General features: G+C 50.6%; 1 protein-coding gene across 8 annotated transcripts in view; it reads left to right on the top strand.

The window, feature by feature from the left end:
• The window catches only part of SNTA1 (syntrophin alpha 1), a 34788-nt gene that overhangs the window by 15162 nt on the left and 1016 nt on the right, over positions 1 to 18610 (top strand). For 3 of the 8 annotated variants that reach the window (XM_045362762.2, XM_005568733.4, XM_074005047.1), the window contains 4 exons: positions 9071 to 9275; positions 14805 to 15012; positions 15160 to 15290; positions 17255 to 17451. In XM_045362762.2, coding sequence (XP_045218697.2) covers positions 9071 to 9275; positions 14805 to 15012; positions 15160 to 15290; positions 17255 to 17451 — 741 coding nt within the window. Of the gene's footprint in view, positions 1 to 9070; positions 9276 to 14804; positions 15013 to 15159; positions 15291 to 17254; positions 17484 to 18610 lie in introns of all 8 variants that reach the window. The other 5 variants (XM_074005046.1, XM_015457940.3, XM_074005048.1 and 2 more) reach the window with 2 other exon arrangements.

The raw sequence follows: 18610 nt of genomic DNA, 5'->3' as shown, positions 1-18610 counted from the left end.
GTCTTTTTCATTTTTAAAATATTTTAAATATTTTTTATTTTATAATTTTTTTGAGACAGTGTCTCGTTCTGTTGCCCAGGTTGGAGTGCAGTGGCACAATCATTGCTCACTGCAGCCTCGACCTCCTAGATTCAAGTGATCCTCCCATCTCAGCCTCCTGAGTAGCTGGGACTACAGGTGCATACCACCACATCCAGCTAAATTTTTGTGCTTTTTGTGGAGATGGGATTTCACCATGTTGCCCAGGCTGGTCTTAAACTACTGAGCTCAGTTGCTCTGCCACCATCGGTCTCCCAAAGTGCTGGGATTACACGTGTGAGCCATTGTGCCCGGCCCCTCATTCTTGTTAATGGTCATGTAATATCCTATTACTGGGCTGGAGGACTACACATCTGTAGTCCTATTTACTCCTGAGGCTGAGGTTGGAGGATTGTTTGAGGCCAGGGATTCGAGAGTGGAGTGCACTATGATGCACCTGTGAACAGCTGCTGCACTCCAGCTTGGACAATATAGCAAGATCTCATGTCTACAAATTAAAAAAAAAAAAAAATCCTGCCGGGCACGGTGGCTAACGTCTGTAATCCCAGCACTTTGGGAGGCCAAGGTGGGCAGATCACGAGGCCAGGAGATCAAGACCATCCTGGCTAACACGGTGAAACCCCATCTCTACTAAAAATACAAAAAATTAGCCAGGCTTGGTGGCGGGCGCCTGTGGTCCCAGCTACTCGGGAGGCTGAGGCAGGAGAATGGCGTGAACCCAGGAGGCGGAGCTTGCAGTGAGCCGAGATCACACCACTGCACTCCAGCCTGGGTGACAGCGAGACTCCATCTCAAAAAAAAAAAAAAAAAAAAAAAAAAATCCCATGGATTTGTTCATTAATGTAACACATATTTACTGAGCCCTTGCTCTGTGCCAGGACTGAATGCAGGCACCAGGGATATAGCCATGAACAAGACTGAGTAGTGTCTGCCAGTCGGGGAGTTCACATCTTGTTTTTAGCAGCCCCTACTCACGAATATTCAAGTTGTCCCTAGCCTCTTGCAGGATAGACAATAGTGCTATGAGCCTTCTGTGCACCTGTAAGCACTTATCTGAAGGGTGGTTCCTGGAAGGGTTGCTGTTAGGTCAAAAGGGTCACATGCTTTTGGGATCTTGTATAGGTCGTAACCCCTGTAGTACTCAAGGGTGTGGTAAATTGAGATTTTATCCCCCAAAGTGTGGCAACCCCTGGGCTCTGCTGGTCATCCCTGTTATAGGGCCTGCCAGAGTCTAGGAACTATTTATAGTTCAGCCTTGCTAGACCAGCAAGACCTTAAAGGTCATCCCTTCCAGGGCCTGCTGGAATCCCAAGTCCTCTTGACACCATCCCGGGTGGATGGGTGGGCAGCTGGAACTTGAATCCTCAAGTTCAAGTTGAGGGCTGACATGTCAGTGCCCATTATATAGGCAAAGAAACTAAGGCTCAGAGAGACCTTGCCTCATGCAAGTGATAGTACGGGGCCTGGATTCAGATCCTCATCTGTCTGTCACCACATTACATGCCTAGCCCCTTATACTGTCACACTAGCAACAGCGGCAGAAATCATAACCACACTGCTGTTTCCGGACAGTCCTGTTCTATGCCAGGCAGGAGAAGGTGCTTTACAGGTATTGAATCTTTCACTTATTTATTTTTAAATTGGCTTTTTTTTTTGAGACAGGGTTTCTCTCTGTCATCCAGGCTAGAGTGCAGTGGCACGATCACAGCTCACTTTAGCCTCAACCTCCTGGGCTCAAGTGATCGTCCCACCTCAGCCTCCTGAGTAGCCGGGATTACAGGTGTGCACCACCACACCTGGCTAATTTTGTGTATTTTTGGTAGAGACGGTGTTTTGCCATGTTGGCCAGGCTGCTCTTGAACTTCTGGGCTCAAGCGATCCTCCTGCCTTGGATTCCCAAAGTGCTCACAGGTGTGAGCCACTGAGCCCAGACGAATCTTTTTGTTTTTGTTTTTGTTTGTTTGTTTGAGATGTCTGTCACCCAGGCTGGAGTGCAGTGTCGCAATCCTGGCTCACTGCAAACTCTGCCTCCCGGGTTCGAGTGATTCTCCTGCCTCAGCCTCCCAAGTAGTTGGGATTACAGGCATCTGCCACCATGCCTAATTTTTGAATTTTTAGGAGAGACGAGGTTTCATCATGTTGGCCAGGCTGGTCTTGAACTCCTGGCCTCAAGAGATCCACCTGCCTCAGCCTCCCAAAGTGCTGGGATTACAGGCGTGAGCCACTGCGCCCAGCCTCCAGCTGGATCTTTTTTTTTTTTTTTTTTTTTTTTTGAGACGGAGTCTTGCTCTGTCACCCAGGCTGGAGTGCAGTGGTGCGATCTTGGCTCACTGCGACCTCTGCCTACTGAGTTCAAGCAATTCTCCTGCCTCAGCCTCCCAAGTAGCTGGGATTACAGGCATGTGCCACCACACCTGGCTAATTGTTTTTGTATTTTTTTTTTTTTTGAGACGGAGTCTCGCTCTGTCACCCAGGCTGGAGTGCAGTGGCTGGATCTCGGCTCACTGCAAGCTCCGCCTCCCGGGTTCACGCCATTCTCCTGCCTCAGCCTCCCGAGTAGCTGGGACTATAGGCGCCTGCCACCTCGCCCGGCTAGTTTTTTGTATTTTTTAGTAGAGACGGGGTTTCACCGTGTTAGCCAGGATGGTCTCGATCTCCTGACCTCGTGATCCGCACGTCTCGGCCTCCCAAAGTGCTGGGATTACAGGCGTGAGCCACCGCGCCCGGTCTGTTTTTGTATTTTTCGTAGAGATGGGGTTTTGCCATGTTGGCCAGGCTGGTCTCAAACTCCTGACCTCAGGTGATCTGCTTGCTTTGGCCTCCCGAAGTGTTGGGAATATAGGCATGAGCCACTGCACCTGGCCGTCAGGTACTATTCTTGATGGTGAGGATACCCTAGTGAACTGGAAAACAGGGCAGCCCCTGCTATCAGGGAACTGACATTCTGGTTAGGGGAGAAAGGCCACGGGCTGGTAAACAATGGCTCTGTCATCTAATTTCAAGCAGGGGTAAGTAAATGACCACACACTGAACAGACAAGGAACAGCTTGAGCTTGGAGGACAGGCTTCCCTTCAGCCAGGACATTGAGTCACAGACATTTATTAAGCACTGGGATAAGTACTGGAGATCCTGTTGCCCAAACACATGTGTTCCCTTCTCTCAGCAACGCATATGTGACCCCCAGTCCACTTACACTGGGCTGGGTGAGTGATCCTGCCCTGTTTCTCTTCCGTGTGTTTCCAGTGGAATCTATTCCTGGCTCTTTGGGGCCAGGGCCAGATCCTGGCTTCCCTCCTTGGCAGACCTGGAGGTCCCTGGAAATTGGGGCCTCTGTTTGTAGGTGCCTCAGCTTCCCTGAGGAGGAAGGGCCCATGTGTCACTGCTTATTGGGTTCCCAGGCCAGAGGCTTGGCTGGGGAGGACGGGGGCACTGGCTAGGCCTATCTTTGGAGTCTCAAGAATGCTGGCCACAGGGCTGTGGTTGTGCCCTCAGCTCTCTAGGCCACAGGCTTTGGCAGCCCCACCCTGCCTTGTCGGGTGACTCAGGCAGAAATCAGAGAGGGGAGGAGGCCTCAGAGTTGGGCTATTTATGGCCACACTCTGGGGCCCCCAGGACCCCACCCCCACTCTGGGACAGGCCACTTGTTTTGTGAAATGCAAGCCCTGATTCTGGCATCAGCTGGTATGCTGTCCATTTATAGCATGTTCCTGTGGGAAAGGAGGGGGACCCAGGTCTGGGATGGCTGGGTGAGCAGGGGATCTGGCAGTTTCTCTGGCTTCAAAGTTGACAAATGTTCATTTGCTGAGCATGTAGTGTATGAGATCTCTGCTGGATTCTGGGGACACAGAGAAGAGTCAGACCAGGTCCCTGCCCTCAAAGTGCTCTCAGTCTAGTTGGGGACACAGACCCCACATAGACAATCACAGGGGAGTGAAGCGTAGGGGACTGCAGAGGTGATGGGTATGATGAATCCAGACTGGGCATCTGGGAAGGCTTCCTAGAGGAGGTGACCTGTGAGCTGGGCCTGGATCTCCTGGGCTATGGCACCTCTTACCTCCTGCTAAATTAGCCTGTCCTGCCCTGGCATTCATTTTTTTCATTCACAGAACACTGACTCTGGGTTCGTTTGTTTGAAACAGGGTCTTGCTTTGTCATGCAGGCTGGAGTGCAGTGGTGTGATCAAGGCTGACTACAGCTTCAACCTGGGCTCAAGCAAGCCTCCCACCTCAGCCTCCTACCTCACCCTCCCAAGTACCGAGGACTGCAGATGCACACCACCATGCCCAGCGAGTTTTTTGTATTTTTGGTAGAGACGGGGTTTTGCCATGTTGCCCAGGCTGCTCTCAAACTCCTAGGCTCAAGTGATCTGCCTGCCTCGGCCTCCGCAAGTGCTGGGATTATAGGCGTAAGCTACTACCTGGCCAACTCTGAGTTTGAAGAGCAAGCCCAGTTTCTTTCTTTCTTTTTTTTTGAGACGGAGTCTTGCTCTGTCGCCTAGGCTGGAGTGCAATGGCACGATCTCGGCTCACTGCAACCTCCACCTCCTGGGCTCAAGCGATTCTCCTGCCTCAGCCACCTGAGTAGCTGGGACTATAGGCGCATGCCACCATGCCCGGCTAATTTTTGTATTTTTAGTAGAGACGAGGTTTCACCACTTTGTCCAAGATGGTCTCAATCTGCTGACCTCGTGATCCACCCGCCTCGGCCTCCCAAGTGCTGGGATTACAGGTGTGAGGCACCGCGCCCGGCCATTTCTTTTAGGAGTTCCCAGTTTTGTGGAGGAGACAACCCCAACACACAGAATCAGAGACCTAGGAAGTGTGGGCAAGGAAGGCTGATAAGTGAGAAACACCCATTTCTTGAGTCCTTAATACTCACCACATGCCTTACAACATTTTATTTAATCCTGACATCTCTCTGAGGTAGACTTTTTTTTTTTTTTGAAACAGGGTCTCACTCTATTGCCCAGGCTGGAGTGCAGTGGCGTAATCTTGGCTTACTGTAACCTCTGCCTCCTGGGCTCAAGCAATCCTCCCACCTCAGCTTCCTGAGTAGCTGAGACTACAGGCGCACACTACCATGCCTGGCTAATTTTTTGTATTTTTGGTAGAGACAAGGTTTTGCTATGTTGCCTAGGCTGGTCTTGAACTCCTGGGCTCGAGCAGTCTGCCTGCCTCGGGCTCCCAAAGTGCTGGGATTACAGGCGTGGGCCACCATGTCTGGCTGTAGTTATTCATCTTTTATTTTTATTACTTTTTATTTTTATTATTATTATTTTTTTGAGATGGAGTTTCACTCTTGTTGCCCAGGCTGGAGTGCAATGGCGCAATCTCGGTTCACTGCAGCCTCTGCCTCCTGGGTTTAAGCAATTCTCTTGCCTCAGCCTCCTGAGTAGCTGGGATTACAGGTGCGTGCCACCACGGCCCGGCTAATTTTTATGTTTTTAGTAGAGACGGGGTTTCGCCATGTTGGCCAGGCTGGTCTTGAACTCCCAGCCTCAGGTGATCTGCCCGCCTCGGCCTCCCAAAGTGCTGGGATTACAGGCGTAAGCCACTGTGCCCAGCCCTATTCATCTTTTATTGACTAGCACATTGAGGCCCAGAGAGGTGAATGACCTTGTCCATGGTTACACAGCTAGACAGTGCTGGAGCTGGAATTCAAATCCAAGAGCATCTGACTCCAGAGGGAACTGCATTTTCTTTCTTTTCTTTTCTTTTCTTTTTTCTTTTCTCTCTCTCTCTCTTTTTTTTTTTTTTTTTTTTTTTTTGAGACAGGATATCACTCTGTTACCCAGACTGGAGTGCAGTGGCATAATCATGGCTTGTTGCAACCTCTGCCTCCTGGGCTCAAGCGATCCTCCTGCCACAGCCTCTTGAGTAGCTGGGATCACAGGTGTGTGTCACCACACCTGGCTAATTTTTTTTAAAAATTGTACTTACTTCCTTTTTTTTTTTTTTTTTTTTTGAGATGGGGTCTCTCTCTGTCCCTCAGGCTGGAGTGCAGTGGTGCGATCTTGGCTCACTGGAACCTCCGCCTCCTGTGTTCAAGCAATTCTCCTGCCTCAGCTTCCCAAGTAGCTGGGATTACAGGTGCCCACCACCATGCCCAGCTAATTTTTTTCTGTATTTTTAATAAGGACGGGGTTTCCGCATGTTGGCCAGGTTCATCTCAAACTCCTGAACTCAAGCAATCCACCCACTGTGGCCTCCCAAAGTGCTGGGATTATAGACGTGAGACACCGCGCAAGGCCGGGAACTGCATTCAATAGTGTGGAAGTTTGGAAGCTCATACAGCCTCTGAGTAGTTAGTATGATTGGACTAGAGGGTGAGATGAGGGATATGGCAAGAAGTGAAGCCAGGGAGGAGGACAGGACCTATGGGCAGGGCCTACATCCTAGATGGTGTTGAAGTTAGGCGAAGGGTGCACGGGAGCCAGAGCAGGGCTTTGAGCAGGGGAGGGATGTGGCCGCTTGTAGCAAGGAGATGTAGCAGTTGCATCACTGGGGGCTGTATTTGTCAGGATGCTTTTGACTGCAAGTAACAGGAACCCAATTCAATGAGGTTTAAACATCGAAGAAAATGTGTTATCTTCCAGAACATCTTGAGGCAGCATGGCTCCAGGGAAGATTAATTTAGGGGCTCATGGTATCATCGAAAACTCAGGTCTCTCTATCTTTCTGCTTCACCATCTTCAATGTGTGGACCCCAACCTTTATGGTCAAAAAGTAGGCCGGGCACAGTGGCTCACGCCTGTAATCCCAGCACTTTTGGAGGCCGAGGCCGGCAGAGCACCTGAGGTCAGGAGTTCAAGACCAGTCTGGCCAATATGGCGAAACCCCATCTCTACTAAAAATACAAAAATTAGCTGGGTGTGGTGGTACGCACCTATAATCCCAGCTACTTGGGAGGTTGAGGCAGGAGAATTGCTTGAACCTGGGAGGCAGAGGTTGCAGTGAGCAAATATTGCACCACTGCACTCCAGCCTGGGCGACAGAGCGAGACTCTGTCTCAAAAAAAAAAAAAAAAGAAAAAAAAAGTAGCTGTCGTTGTGCTAGTACCAAGCTCCCTCCTAGCAACTTTGAAAGGTGAAAGGAGGAGAAAAGGAAGGCAGTGTTTTTTTCATCACATCTCATTGGCCAGAACTGTATTGTTTGCCCCTTTCTAAACCAATCCCAAGCAAGAAGGATGAAATGATCATGATTAGATTTGACCAATCAAGGTTCTCCCTCTAAGCTGGGGAGAAGCTGAGCCTCTAGGACTCAGGCTTCTCTTAGCAAAGGAAAAAGAGGGGAGATGGTTTTCGGCTGTCAAGTAGGCTGTGACATGTCCCACTTCCGCTGCCCTTTGAGACACAATCCAATAGTCAGTCGTGGGGTAAGTCGTTGCTGCAGTGATAAGTCATTTGAGTCCTAGTCCCCAAAAGTCAGACCTAGGTTTGCTTCTTCCAAAAAAACCTGGCCCTGCTTTCTTTCAACATTGCTTCTATTCCAACCCTAATAGGGTTTGTAACTCCCTCTCTCTTTTGCCCCCGTTTGCTTTGAATACTATCTGAGCCTCAGAGGCATCTCCTGCGACAGAAATAGCTTCTTATCTGGTTCTTCCAGGGAGGTGGGCCAAGAGTTCCTAACTCCTTCCTGGGCTGTCCACTCACAGGGCATGTTGGCTGGGCTTTGACTGCAGACGTCAGATAGCTAGCAAGTCAGATGGCCCTGGGAGCAGGTGTGGTTGAGAGCAGAGGAAGAGAGGCTGCAGAGGAAGAGAGGCTGCCCAAAGGCTAGCAGGCATCAGGCACCCATAGAGGCTATATCCTTGTTGGGAGAAGAGAGACAAGGTCTTGGGAAAGTCATCTTTTTTTTTTTTTGAGACAATCTCACTTCATTGTCCAGGCTGGAGTGCAGTGGTGCAATCTTGGCTCATTGCAACCTCTGCTTCCCATGTTCAAGTGATTTTCATGCCTCAGCCTCTCAAGCAGCTGGGATTACAGGCATGCAGCACCCCGCCCAGCTAACGTTTGTATTATTAGTAGAGACAGGGTTGCACCATGTTGGCCAGACTGGTCTCGAACTCCTGACCTCAAGTGATCCACACTGCCTCGGCCTCCCAAAGTGCCGGAATTATAGGTGTGAGCCACCATGCCCAGCCTGGGAAAGTCTTTTTTTTTTTTGAGACAGAGTCTTGCTCTGTTGCCCAGGCTGGAGTACAGTGGCGCGATCTTGGCTCACTGCAACCTCCTCCTCCCAGTTTCAAGTGATTCTCCTGCCTCAGCCTCCCCAGTAGCTGGGATTACAAGTGCGAGCCACCACGCCCGGCTAATTTTTGTATTTTTAGTAGAGACGGGGTTTCACCATGTTGGTCAGGCTGGTCTCGAACTTTTGACCTCAAGTGATCCGCCTGCCTTGGCCTCCAAAAGTGCTAGGATTATAGGTGTGAGCCACCACGCCCAGCCTGGGAAAGTCTTTTAACCACCTTCTTGTATACACTGTCTAGGAGTTCAAGACCAGCAACATGGTGAGACTCCATCTCTACAACAAATTAATAGCTTGGTGTGGTGGTGCATATCTGTAGACCCAGCTACTTAGGGAGCTGAGGTGGGAGGATTGACTGATCTGGGAGACTGAGGCTGTAGTGAGCTGTGATAGCACCACTGTACTCTAGTCTGGGTGACAGAGAGAAACTGTTTCAAAAAGAAAAAAAAAAAAAAGTCACATGGCCACACCTCACTGCAAAGGAGGCTGGGAAATAGATTCTTTCTTCCAGTGGCTGTGTGTCTATCAACCACAGGGAAAATGAGAGAAGGGATATAGGCAGGCCCTATCTCTATATAGGGATAGAGAAAAGGGATACGGTATTTTCTGCTCCACTGCCCCATCAGAGACTTTAACCTAGAAGAATTTGTTAATATCACTATTGGACTCTTGCTTACTAAAGGTCTAATAGTGACACTGGACACTCTTAATAAATTAGTGACAATTGTGATATGTGCTGGGAGCCCATGTCACAGTGGTGACTGCTGATGTCTCTCCCAATCAGTCAAGTATATGAAGGACGTCTCACCGTATTTCAAGAACTCTGCTGGTGGGACCTCGGTCGGCTGGGACTCACCTCCCGCCTCACCCCTTCAGCGGCAGCCTTCCTCCCCTGGCCCCACACCCCAGAACCTCAGCGAGGCCAAACACGTGTCCTTGAAGATGGCATATGTCTCGAAGAGGTGCACCCCCACTGACCCGGAGCCCAGGTAAGGCTGGGCTGGGGGGCAACTCAGACAGACAGATGCCCTGGTGTCAGGTGGTAGGACCAACGGAAAGACACCTCTGTGTTGTATGAATGACCAGCATGATGCCAGAACATAGTAGGTGCTTAAAAGATAGATTGACTGGAAGCATGAGTGAAGCTATGGAGATGATGGTGTGCTTTGCTTCTCACTTCTTCCTCTGGGCAGCTCACATATGGAGATGAACTTGGTCTGGGGAAGAACCCTGTGTTCCAGTCCTGGTTCTCTTTGAACTAGGCCCTTTTCCTCACTGACCTTTAGATTATCCATTGTGAGATAAGGTTATTAGACTCACCGATCCTCTCGTCTCTTCTTACTCTGCTTGAGCTCTGAGATGTCTGGTTTTATCAGGGCCATGGACGGTTACATCCTTCACATCTGAGCAGCCTTTAACAGTTCATTGATAATATTGATACCACCAAACATTTACTGAGTATATACTGTGTACCCAGCACTGTGCTGAGTGCTTTCCATGTGCAGTATTATTTAGCTCTCACAGAGGCCCAATGGGCAAAGTCCTATTATTTCACCTCCTTTTTATTTTATTTTATTACTATTTTTGAGCCAGAGTTTCGCTCTGTCACCCAGGCTGGAGTGCAGTGGTGCAATGATCTTGGCTCACTGCAATCCTGCCTCCTGGGTTCAAATGATTCTCCTGCCTTAGCCTCCCAAGTAGCTGGGACTACAGGTGCCCGCCACCACACCTGGCTAACTTTTTTTTTTTTTTTGACAGAGTCTCACTGTGTCGCCCAGGCTGGAGTGCAATGGTGTGATCTTGGCTCACTGCAACCTCCGCCTTCTGGGTTCAAGCAATTCTCCTCCTTCAGCCTCCCAAGTAGCTGGGATTACAGGCGCCCGCCACCATGCCTGGCTAATTTTTTGTATTTTTAGTAGAAACGGGGTTTCTCCATGTTGGTCAGGCTGGTCACGAACTCTTGACCTCAGGTGATCTGCCTGCCTCGGCCTCCCAAAGTGCTGGGATTATAGGCGTGAGCCACTGCTGCCCTGCCTAACTTTTGTATTTTTTGTAGAGATGGGGTTTCACCATGTTGGCCAGGCTGGTCTCGCACTCCTGACCTCAGGTGATCTGCCTGCCTCGGCCTCCCAAAGTGCTGGGATTACAGGCATGAGCCATCGTTCCCAGCTCACCTCCATTTTATAGATGAGGACAGAGAGGGGAAGTAACCTGCTTGAGATCACACAACCAGAAAGGGTGGTGCTTGCCTCATTCCTGGTAGTCCTTTCTGCTTTGGAAGTTGCAAGATGCCTGAGTGATGGTGGTGGCTGAATGGCGCATATTTGGTCAAGTGGGATATGCAGTGTTGGAGGTGATGCTTAAGTGGTATATACATTACAAGCTTGGGCTGTGGGTCCTAGTGACAGCCAGGGTTCAATGCCAAGCAAATGCCCAACATTGGCTGGGAGGGCTGGTTAATAATGTCCAGTATCCAAATCTCTTGGTCTCACTTGATGCCACACCTCTTGCCTGCCCCCATGAGGCAAGACCTGGTGATTCACAGGTCACTTGCAGATGCTCTACAGAAGAGCCTTTGTTTTTGTTTTTGTTTCTGAGATGGAGTCTCGCTCTGTTGCCCAGGCTGGAGTGCAGTGGTGAAATCTTGGCTCACTGCGGTCCCCTTCTCCTGGGTTCAAGCGATTCTCCTGCCTCAGACTTCCCAAGTAGCTGGGATTACAGGCACCTGTCAACATGCCCGGCTAATTTTTTTTTGTATTTTAGCAGAGACGGGTTCACCATGTTGCCCAGGCTGGTCTTGAATTCCTGAGCTCAGGCATTCTGCCTGCCTCGGCCCCCCAAAGTGCTAGGATGACAGGCATGTATCCGGCTGTATTTTTTACTAGAGATGGGGTTTCACCACATTGGCTAGGCTGGTCTCAAAGTCCTGACCTCAAGATCCATTCACCTTGGGCTCCCAAAGTGCTGGGATTACAGAGGTGAGCCACCATGCCTGGCCCGGAAGGGCCTTTTGTGAGGGTGAAGGTGAGGTAGTATTAGTCCTTTCAGAGACTCATAGAACCTTAGATTCCCAGCCTGATCCCAGACATTACCTGAAACATGTGTGTATATGTTTCTAAGTGTGTGCACATGTAGATGACATGTAAATGCAAGTGTTTGTATGTATATGTGAGAGCATTTGCATGTGAGTATAGATTTGTACGTGTGTGTTTATGTTATTTGTATGTGTGTATGCACATATGTGTCTGCATGTGTGTTTGAACATGTACATGCCTGAGTAGATATGTAATCTGAATATAACTGGGGTTCCATATGGCCCACTGTCAGTGCAGTATCCCAGTCATAGGGATACAGCCTGGCAACCAAAATATAATGAAAACTACTTCAAACTTTTACTCAATGTTAGGATTGCACTGGGCTGCAAGTGTAGAAACTCCAACAAGAAATTACTTAAATAAAAGGGGTTAATTTTCCCACGTTTAAAAAAAGTCCAGGGGTCAGCTATTCCGGCTGCTGTAGATGCTCCAGGATGCCATCAAGGAACCAGGCTTCTAGCTTCCTGCTCTGCCATTTTAATTATGGGCGGTTTTCTTCTTTGTGGAGGCAGGATGGTGGCTGCATCCCAAGAATTGTGTTCATATTCCAGGCAGAAAGAAGACAAAAGCCAAAGTCTTTTCTCCTGGTATTTTGGCTATCTGTTGCTATATCACAAACCATTCCTAAAATTTAGTGGTTTAGAAAACAATAATTTATTATTTCTTTTTTTTTTTTTTTTGAGACGGGGGATCTCACTCTGTCACCCAGGCTGGAGTGCAGTGGTGCAAGCTCAGCTCACTGCAACCTCCACCTCCCGGGATCAAGTGATTCTGGTGCCTCAGCCTCCCAAGTAGCTGGGACTACAGGTGCCCGCCATGACGTCTGGCTAATTTTTTTGTGTTTTTAGAAGAGATGGGGTTTTGCCCTGTTGGCTAGGCTGGTTTTGAATTCCTGGCCTCAAGTGATCTGCCCGGCTCAGTCTCCTAAAGTGCTGGGATTATAGGTGTGAACCACCATGCCTGGCCTCAAACCTCTTTAGTTTAGTTTTGTTGTGGTTGTTTTGTTTTTGTTTTTGTTTTTTCTTTTTTTTTTTTTTTTTGAGACAGAGTCTCGCTCTGTCACCCGGGCTGGAGTGCAGTGGCTGGATCTCAGCTCACTGCAAGCTCCGCCTCCCGGGTTTACGCCATTCTCCTGCCTCAGCCTCCCGAATAGCTGGGACTACAGGCGCCCGCCACCTCGCCCGGCTAGTTTTTTGTATTTTTTTTAGTAGAGACGGGGTTTCACCGTGTTAGCCAGGATGGTCTCGATCTCCTGACCTTGTGATCCGCCCGCCTCGGCCTCCCAGAGTGCTGGGATTACAGACTTGAGCCACCACGCCCGGCCTGTTTTTGTTTTTTAGATGGAGTTTCACGCTTGTTGCCCAGGCTGGAGTGCAATGGCACAATCTCAGCTCACTACAACCTCCACCTCCCGGGTTCAAGCGATTCTCCTGACTCAGCCTCCCTAGTACCTGGGATTACAGTCATGCACCACCATGCCCGGCTAATTTTGTGTTTTTAGTAGAGATGGGGTTTCTCCATGTTGGTCAGGCTGGTCCTGAACTCCTGACCTCAGGTTATCTGCCTGCCTTGGCCTCCCAAAGTGCTGGGATTACAGGCGTGAGCCACCGCGCCCGGTCTGTTTTTCTGTGTGTTTTTTTTTTTTTTTTTTTGAGACGGAGTTTCACACTTGTTGCCCAGGCTGGAGTGCAATGGTGCGATCTCGGCTCACCGCAACCTCCACCTCGCAGGTTCAAGCGATTCTCCTGCCTTAGCTTCCCTAGTAGCTGGGATTATAGGCATGTGCCACCACGCCCAGCTAATTTTGTATTTTTAGTAGAGACGGGGTTTCTCCATGTTGGTCAGGCTGGTCTTGAACTCCGACCTCAGGTGATCCACCTGCCTCGGCCTCCCAAAGTGCTGGGATTACAGGCATGAGCCACTGCGCCCGGCCTGTTTTTCTGTTTTTTAAGATGAGATCTTGTGCTGTCATCTAGGCTGGAGTGCAGTGGCACCCTTATAGCTCACTGCAGCCTCAAACTCCTGGGCTCAAGTGATTCTCCTGCCTCAGCCTCTAAGTAGCTGGGACTACAGGCACATGTCACCATGCTTGGCTAACTAAAAATAAAATTTTTTTTTGGGCCGGGCGCAGTGGTTCATGCCTGTAATCCCAGCACTTTGGGAAGCCGGGGCGGGCGGATCATGAGGTTAGGAGATCGAGACCATCCTGGCTAACACGGTGAAACCCCGTCTCTACTAAAAATGCCAAAAATTAGTCAGGCATGCTGGCAGGTGCCTGTAGTTCCAGCTACTCAGGAGGCTGAGGCAGGAGAATGGCATGAACCTGGGAGGCGGAGCTGGCAGTGAGCAGAGATTGTGCCACGGCACTCCAGCCTGGATGACAGGGCGTGACTCCATCTCATAGAAAAAAAAAATTTTTTTTTTTTTCTTTTTTAGAGATGAGTGTCTCACTTTGTTGCTCAGGGTGGTCTCGAACTCCTGGGCTCAAGCCATCCTCCTGGCTTAGTCTCCCGGAGTTCTGGGATTACAGGCATGAGCCACCATGCCCAGCCTAGTTTTTTTTTTTTTTTTTTCCTGCTCTTATTAGTGAATTAGTTCGGTTCTGTGCAACAAGGAGAACCTGGGAGCTGGCCCAGAAGAGGATGTTCCTTAGAAACCAGGAGAAAGGGGCAAGATTAGGAATGGTCACACAGCAATAATTTAGGCCCCATCACACCATTGTGCATGTTTGAGTGTGTGTGTGTATTTGTGTGTATATGCATATGTGTAGGCCAGGCACGGTGGCTCATGTCTGTAATCCCAGCATTTTGCAGGGCAAGGCAGGCTAATCATTTGAGGTCAGGAGTTCGAGACCAGCCTGGCTAAGATGGTGAAACCCCATCTCTACTAAAAATAAAAAAAATAAGGCCGGGCACGGTGGCTCATGCCTATAATCCCAGCACTTTGGGAGGCCGAGGCGGGTAGATCACGAGGTCAGGAGATCAAGACCATCCTGGCCAATATGGTGAAACCCCATCTCTATTAAAAATACAAAAATGATCTGGGTGTGGTGGCGTGCACCTGTAATCCCAGCTTCTTGGGAGGCTGAGGCAGGAGAATCGCTTGAACCTGGGAGGCGGAGATTGCAGTGAGCCGAGACTGGGGCATTGCAGTGCAGCCTGGGTGACAGAGCGAGGCTCTGTTTCAAAAACAAAATCCCCACAAAATACATGAATATGTATGTGTGTCTCACACTTTCTTGTCCCTATGCCCCATGAGGCCACAGCAACTGCGGCTGGAGCCCAGCAGTGAGGGTCGCTCCTGATTCTCAGGGACATCCCCCTGGTTTCTTCTGGTTTGGTGGTGGGTGCGGTTTCTTGGGCCAGGGTTGGGCAGCTGCAGCCTAGTGGTCAGGTCCTTGCCTCCACCCATTTGTGCCTGCAGGTATCTGGAGATCTGCTCGGCAGAAGGCCAAGACACCCTCTTCCTGAGGGCCAAGGATGAGGCCAGCGCGAGGTCGTGGGGGAGTGCCATCCAAGCCCAGGTCAACGCTCTGATGCTGCGGGTCAAGGATGAGCTGCAGGCACTGCTGGCAGCCACCAGCACAGCTGCCAGCCAGGACATCAAGCAGATTGGCTGGCTGACTGAGCAGGTGCCTGCTGGGCCTGGGACCTATCCCTCCCTCTCTTCTGCTCCTTTGGAGCTGGCCCTGTTCCCAGTGCCCCGGCTACCTTGCCCCACCCTGGCCCTCTGCCCTCTCTTCCCCCACCCATCCTTACTGCTGTTTTGTCCCCTGCAGCTGCCCAGTGGGGGCACGGCCCCCACCCTGGCCCTGCTGACTGAAAAGGAACTGCTCCTCTACTCTTCTCTCCCTGAGACCCGCGAGGCCCTGAGCCGGCCAGTCCGTACTGCCCCACTCATCGCCACCAGGTACCCATGGGCAGGGGCAGTATGTCTCCCCCAGAACTTGCCGGGAGATGCTCCAGCAGGGCCCCAGAAGCTGGAAACTCCAGCCCTGTCCACCCTCAGCTATTCCCCAGGTGACCTGAAGCAAGTCTCTGCCCTGTCTGGGCCTCAGTTTCCTTATCTGTAAAATGGGTGCTTGGAACAAAAGGACATAAGGTCCCCGCTAGCCACTCATTCATTGACACTTATGCCTTATGCTGCATGGGTCAGAGGGCACAGAGCTGACCCCAACAGTCGCTGCCTCCAGAGAGAACCTTGTCTGATTGGGGAGACAGACCCAGGAACAGCCATTACAGTGCAGAGTTTGTAGGAGCCACTTAACTCTGTAGGGGTAGTTGAGGAACGCTTCAGGGAGGAGGTGACATCTGAGCTGGACTTTGATGGATGAGTAGAAGTTTTCTGTTTAAGAAAGGGTGAAAGAGCATCCCATGCAGAGAGAACATCATGGTCAAAGGTACAGAGGCATGAAGGGCTATAGCGTGTTCATGGGGCTATGAGTTTGTGACAACCAGAATTCATGCAGGAAATGGAGAGAAGGGAGTTGGCAGGGCCTGATCTTGCAGAGCTTCTTTTGCCTGATTAAGGAATGTTAGCTTTATCTTAAGAGTTTGGCAGTGTTGAAGGGTTTAAGCTGGGGAGCGAGGTGCTCTGGTTGCTTTAAGAGAATCCCTGTGGCTGCCACGTGGAAAATGCAGCGGAGAGTGCAGGATGGAAGTGGGGAAGCGCTGCAGTCGTGCAGGAGAGATGATGGTGGCTGGGGGAGGTGGAAGTGGGCGGCAGGAGCAGATGGAGAAGAAAGGCAGCATTGGCATTGGAAACCACATGGGTGTAAAATTAACAGGGCTCCGTGCTTGCCAGATGGGGCGGGTGAAGGAGGGGTCTGGAATGAACAGGAGGTTTGGAGCTGGTGTCTGGGTGAGCGTGGGACTGGGGGTGGGGGTGGAAAGGGAGGAGGCTGGAGCAAGATGCTGAGTCAAGTCCAGAGTGTGTGTGGGATGGAGAGGGAGCTTGGATAGGAAGCTTGGGGACTCAGGGGTCTGCAGCTCAGGGCTGGAAAGTGGAAGGCTGGCGTCAGCAGAAGTCTGGGGGGGAAGTGAGCTATAGGAGAAAGAGTGGGTGAAGGGAGGAACAAAGAGGGATATGGGGCAGAACTCTTAGGTCTGCCCCAGAGAGGGGCAGTTGGCTTACCAAGGCCACACAGCAAGTGACAGTCAAGCTGCAGGGGTCTGAAGTCCTTGTCACCCATGTCTCCTTACCTCAGGCTGGCTCTGGCCCATGTGTCAGGAGCCTGCTGGCTACTAGGGATAATTAGGTCCTGGATTGTCTACCTAATCAAGTGATTCAAGTCAGGCAACAAATGTTTATTGAGCCTCTACTGTGGTCAGGCATAGTTTTACTTAATGGGAATACAGTGGTGAACGCAAGATCAACATTTCTAACCTAGCTGACATCCTAGTGAAAAAGACAGTGAAAAACCAACAAAAACAAATAATAAAAAGTATAATTTCTGGTACCATGATGAAAAAGTAAGGCTAGTGAGTGACAAGGGTGCTATTTTGGACTGGCAGGCCAGGGAAAGCTTCTCAGAGGAGGTGACATTTAAACTAACATCTGAAGGAAGTGAGGGAGTGAGCCATGGAGATAATCAGGTAAGCGTGTATAGGCAGAGGGAACAGCATACGCAGAGGTGCTGAGGCAGGCGTGTGCTAGGTGTGTGTGAGGACACCAGTGTAGCCGGAGCCAAGGGAGCGACAGGGAGGGTGGCAGGAGATGTCTCCTGCTGAGTCAATCAGTGCCCCCTGGCAAGTCCTGTCCTGTTAGGTGGTAAAGGATTTACAGGGTTTTTCCCAGGTCATTGGCCCCTTTGCCCAGAACTATTTGCCCCCTGCCCGAGGCCTCATGCTCAGCCCTCTGCCCCTCACCCCCAGACTGGTGCACTCAGGCCCCTCCAAGGGCTCAGTGCCCTACGATGCAGAGCTCTCTTTTGCCCTGCGCACGGGCACACGTCACGGTGTGGACACTCACCTGTTCAGCGTGGAGTCACCGCAGGAGCTGGCTGCCTGGACCCGCCAGCTGGTGGATGGCTGTCACCGGGCCGCCGAGGGTGTGCAGGAGGTGTCTACAGGTGTGCTGGGAGGATCTGGGAGTGTCCCTCTGGTAATGAGCCTCTTATCCCCAGGGGCATTCAAGCTTCCTTCTTTAGGGCACTTCAGGAGGGGACAGAAAATGGGGTTTGGAGGTTAAGGTGGGTGGATCACCTGAGGTCAGAAGTTTGAGACCAGCCTGGCCAACATGGCAAAACCCCATCTCTACTAATAATACAAAAATTGGCTGGGTGTGGTGCCTCATGCCTGTAATCCCAACATTTTGCGAGGATGAGGCAGGTGGATCACTTGAGGTCAGCAGTTGAAGACCAGCCTGGCCAAAATGGTGAAACCCTGTCTCTACTAAAAATACAAAAATTAGCCAGGTGTGGTGGCGGGTGCCCGTAGTCCCAGCTACTCAGGAGGCTGAGGCAGAAGAATTGCTTGAATCTGGGAGGCGGAGGTTGTAGTGGTCCCAGATTGCACCACTGCACTCCAGCCTGGGCAACAGAGCAAGACTCTGTCTCAAAAAAAAAAAAAAATAATAATAATACAAAAATTAGCTGGGCATGGTAGTAGGTGCCTGTAGTCCCAGCTATGCAGGAAGCTGAGGAACAAGAATCGCTTGAACCCGGGAGGTGGAGGTTGTGGTGAGCTGAGATTGTGCCCGCTGCACTCCAGCCTGGGTAACAGAGTGAGACTGTTTCTCCAAAAAAAAAAAAAAAAAGGAAGTTGGGTTTGGGCCCTCTGTTTTGGATGTGCAGGTGCCCTGGCAGGCAGAGACTCTTCTCCCTGGGGTTTTCTTGCTCCAGCTTTGTCAATCTGCTGGTGAGGATGTGAGAGATGGCACTTGGGGTAGGGTTGCCAGAGGAAATACAGGACACCCAGCCTCATTTGAATTTCAGGTTAACAATGAATACTTTTTTCATAGAAGTATGCCCAAATTAGTCATTGTTTATCTGAAATTTAAATTTAGCTGGGCAACTCTGCAGGTCTCCAAGGGCGGTGCTTGGTCGATCTGATGATGCCTTTATCAGGAGTGAGCCTCCAGTCCATGGCAGATTTTAAGCTCCCCCTTTCTACTTGTGGACTGGAAGTGGGTGTAGGTCCTCTGAGGGTGGGGGTGATGACTCTCTGCAGGGTGGGTGTACAGGTGCCACGACAAACAGTGAGCCTCCCGTCCCTGGAGGCATTCAGGCC

Source organism: Macaca fascicularis, chromosome 10, assembly GCF_037993035.2.
Source record: "Macaca fascicularis isolate 582-1 chromosome 10, T2T-MFA8v1.1".
In the NCBI taxonomy this organism is placed as follows: domain Eukaryota; kingdom Metazoa; phylum Chordata; class Mammalia; order Primates; family Cercopithecidae; genus Macaca; species Macaca fascicularis.
This window is presented reverse-complemented; position numbering and strand designations above follow the sequence as displayed.